The 4,467-nt window shown below is 46.1% G+C and overlaps 1 protein-coding gene across 1 annotated transcript in view; it reads right to left on the bottom strand.

Moving 5' to 3' along the window:
- Positions 1-3,224: 3,224 nt before the first annotated feature.
- Positions 3,225-4,467, bottom strand: part of LOC123138620 (uncharacterized) — an 81,540-nt gene continuing 80,297 nt past the window's right edge. The window contains exons 2-3 of the mRNA XM_044558572.1: positions 4,307-4,430; positions 3,225-4,169 (exon numbers count right to left, since the gene is read on the bottom strand). Coding sequence (XP_044414507.1) covers positions 3,225-4,169; positions 4,307-4,430 — 1,069 coding nt within the window. The remainder of the gene's footprint in view (positions 4,170-4,306; positions 4,431-4,467) is intronic.

Here is a 4,467-nt window from a genome sequence, read left to right as displayed (position 1 = left end):
CGCTACTCCTCTGGACAATCTGACCCCCGACGACCGAGTTATTTACCCAAAACCACCACATTTGGGGCTAGGGTAAAAACTTGATACCACATTTGAGGTAGGGCACAAGAAACCACCATTTTTGTGCCTAACGAATAACACAGAGCACTGATAGTCGGATAACCTCGCGAAAACAGCCAAACTGACTGGTTGGGTCCACCTGTAAGGCTAACGTGGCATGCCTACGTGGAAATTTTGCTGACTTGGACGAGGGTCCCACATGTCATCCAGACATTGCCTTCTTCCTCCCCATCTCTTCAACAGGTCACGCAGAGCATGGGAGCGGCAGGGAAGGTGGAGAGGAGCTCGCCGGCGGTGGCTAGGAGCTGTGCAAGCCACCACGCGCCCGTAAGAGAAAAAGGAGGCCACCACGCTCTAGTGGTGGAGAAGTGCTCGTCCGCGTCGCCCGCCTTACTTGGCTGGAAGAGAAAAAGGAGGGGAGGCGCATGGCGGCGGCGCTCCGATTGCTGGAAGGCGGCGGCGGATGGTGTTGGCGGCGTGGAGCTCCGCGACGGCGGAGGAAGACGCTAGAGGCACTCGTGACTGGGAGCAACGAGGCGGGGTCGCGCGGCGGATGGAGCGCACGATGCGGGCGCGGAGCAGGCCGCACGACCTGCTGCCGATGGTGCTCCCGCTCGATGCCTTCGTGCCTCCTCCCTTCGTTCCCTGCCGCGGCGCCATTGACGGTGAAGTAAGGATTTGAGGCACCTCCGTCTTGCTGTCCGCGCTGAGTGGGGCCGCAAGCAGAGCTCTGGCGAGATCCCGTGTTGGCCATGTCCTCGTCCACCTCCGATAGTCACTACTTCCACGACGCGGCCCGTAGATGGGAGCTGGTCTCCCGGCTCGACGACCTGGGTAGAAGTTGCCGCTGTGCACGTCCTCTATGGTGGCGGCGCCGGTGATGGCCGTGGTTCAGCGCTCACAACGTGTTCGGTTAAATGCCGATAGAGAAAAGGAGAAAGAAATAAAAGAGAAAAGATGAAAAAAAAACACTTCAGTCATTGACATGTGGGAACCTCGTCCAAGTCAGAAAAATTTCCACATAGGCAATGCCACGTCAGCCTTACAGGTGGACCCAACCGGTCAGTTTGACTATTTTCGCGAGGTTATCCGACTATCAGTGCTCTGTGTTATTTGTTAGGCACAAAAATGGTGGTTTCTTGTGCCCTGCCTCAAATGTGGTATCAAGTTTGTTACCCTAACCCCAAATGTGGTGGTTTTGGGTAAATAACTCCCGACGACCACATCATAGATGTTAATCACCAAATGCCCACCACCGAAAAGATCTCATCTTCCTGCAGGTATCGGCCTGCAAGAATGTCATCCTCCGAATCCCGCACTGTGATCCACCTCGATGGCAGATGGAGATTGAGATTCCCCTTCGGCTATCGCCGCCAGAGAGACAGTACATTGGCCACCACCGCCGCGGACGCACCTGCCCTGCGTACGCCGGCGTCGCAGCTCGAACCCCTTGCGTCGACAGCGGCGGGGGCGCGGCCGCGGCCTCCGCGACACCCGCGTTGCCCGCGTCACTCATCTTAAAAAATGGGAGAGGCCATGCCTGGCCTCACTGTTCTCATGACGCCGAGGACACAGTGCGACGATGATCTAGCTCGCAGCAGTTTATATAGAAATCCCAGATGCCAGCCACAACTCTCAAAACGAACCCTCTGACTTGGTCCTTCGTCGTCTGGGGGCTCGATATTGTAGGGCCACTCGCCATGCCAGTGTATCTCGGCAATACTATTTCTATATGCATGCAAAAAAATGTGATGGAGAAGTTTACAACAGTAGGTAGACGGGAGATTTTAGGTAGAAGACGATGGAGAGAATCCATGGTCGGGGGACATTTCATGGATGAGGTGGGTATCACATGTCTCGTACGGTTTGTGTACACAATCATGTGCACTATATCCTACCATGGGGGCGAGCAGGGGAAGCCACCTTAGATCTCCGGTGATGGAGCAGTGGATTATCCAAGGCGACCGACACTGTAACATGGCCGAGCACCGTCGGCTATACCCGCCAGTGTGGAGGTTGCTAAAATTGGATGGAGTAAAGCTGTGGGATAAATTAATACTCTACATGACAAGTAAATAAATAAATAATAATAATGTTGGATCGCATAACGGATACAAAATTTTGGTTTGTCCAACTATTATCAGTTTATCTCAGTTCACACTAAAAAATCACATGCAAGGTAAAATAATCAGATTATAGTACTGAAGCTTCTTCAGCATTTATACAGGAGCAAAATAGAGATATATTTTTTTTTCTTCTTGGTTCTATGTGTGCCTTCCTCTACAATTATTATCAAAAACTTGTCAAAGTGCAATAAAGGACATTCTGAGTTGGCACTCGAGGACCATTCTAAGGTCCTATGTAAAATCCCATATGTGCACATGCCATTATGAGAAAGAATAATTCTGGTGTGTTCTACAGTAGCACACTAATGCTAGCATCATTATGAGAATGAGGCAATGTTAGAGAAGACAGGCACAAGGAAAAGGTAATGACAGTACGTAACCCAAAGTATTAGTCCAGGCGAATAAATTTTCAACTTTGGCAACAACCTTAATTATTCTCCCCCATTATCAAATATTTTCCTGCATTTTATACTGGAAGGCTGTAATATAATAGGTAGCTTCAGCCAGTTTTTCCAAAAGAATGATTATTGATTGGTAGAGCATAGATCGAACCATGATACATTTCTACTCTAGTGTTTTCTTCCTTGTAGCATGGACATGTGTTCCATGAGTAGATACATAATCCCAAGTGAGGAGAAAATATAGTGAATATACGGTCGCATAATATTTTACTTCTTTTGAACATCGTGATGCGAACCATATGATAAGGTATCCTAAGATGCTTTGCCTATAACATGTCTGACTGTGAGCACGAAAACATGTCTGACGGTGAGCACAGTGAAAATTTTGTAGTATACGTTAAATACTCATATCCCCGTAAGCCGTGAAGTAATATCTAAACTAACCAGAAATGATGATCTTCGCAAAGCCATGAACTGCAACTAAATATTATTCAATGCAAAGTACCTACAAAAGATAGAATGTATGCAGCCACACGCTAAAAGTTTTTGTATCATTATTTTACAAAATTTAGTTCACAAATGGCGTAACGAAATAATAGTGCTCGCATATTTATTTTAGTACTACCGCAACAAAAATTTAAGTTCTCGCAAATTTTAGAAGGACAATGAAATAGAAAAATGCAGGCATGCTAATACTGAGAATAGTACATACCTTCTCATTCATAAATTTGTTAAATTCATCCATATTTACCCCATGCATCATCTCGTCTGTTCCTAGTCCACCTGTACCTGATATGCCGGCTGTTTCAACAGTAGTACTATCCGTGTTGAAAAACTCACTGCCGTGGCCTTGAAGCTGCATTGCATTGGTCTGACCAGCAGCACCATCTCCTGAAATTTCTTGGGTCATCTCCACAGTTGCAGAATTTGTTATTCCCAGTGTAATGTCCATGGTTGCTGCATTCTGCATTCCATGGGCCATGTCCGTGGTTGCGGTGTTTTGCATGTCCTCGTCCTCACCAAGGTAGCTTCTGAGGAGGTCTTCACCATCATCTAGAGGCGGAGTCAACATCCTTATCCCTCCAATGCTAGAGTCATAGATGAGTGGATATAACTGTGGTAGAAGCTCCTGTTGCCTTAAATGGTTTGGATTATCCATGGCAAACATTGTATTACTTGGAAATAAATTCAAAGTGGGCATTGGCTGTTGTGCTGTTTGTGAAAGATTGGACGGTTGTGATGCACTAACCATGCTTCCATTTGCTAGAACTCCAACATGAGCACCATTACCATTAGTATAACCGTGACCATTATTAGTATTAGATGCTCGTCCACTAAGAGCACCTCCACAAAGACTAGTCGTGCTGCCATCATTTCCATGAAAACCATAACCAACCGGTTTTGCAATATTACTTGGCTGACTTATTTGGTTAAGATTTATAGCTCCCTCAGATCCTATATTGAACTCGAAAGTTCCCTCACTATCTTGATATTTCGGATAGTCATTCAAAGAATTGTTATAGTGTGTTGGGATCGTGGGCATGGTTGAAAGCCAATCAGTTGAGCAGTCACCTTTGTTTTTCTGAAATTTCAAATATAGTAAAAAGATTAATGAAGGATATGTATGGTAGTGGGGGTGGTGGTATCATTTCTGATAATTTCATGATCATATAGATGAAGCTCGGTTTCAGATTGAAGGAACATCAACTTGAAACGTACCTGCAGATCGCTGCTATCCTTATATGTAGTTGCATTTTCACTATTGTCCTCCGTAATAAGTTCTCTCATATTTCTCGGAGTATAGTCTGCATTGTCGAAAGCAAAATATGCCAAGAGAGCCGAGCTTAGAAATTTGGAAATACCAATATGCACCAATACAT

Source organism: Triticum aestivum, chromosome 6B (genome assembly GCF_018294505.1).
Source record: "Triticum aestivum cultivar Chinese Spring chromosome 6B, IWGSC CS RefSeq v2.1, whole genome shotgun sequence".
In the NCBI taxonomy this organism is placed as follows: domain Eukaryota; kingdom Viridiplantae; phylum Streptophyta; class Magnoliopsida; order Poales; family Poaceae; genus Triticum; species Triticum aestivum.
The sequence above is the reverse complement of the archived record's forward strand: the minus strand, read 5'-3'. Positions and strand labels throughout refer to the sequence as shown.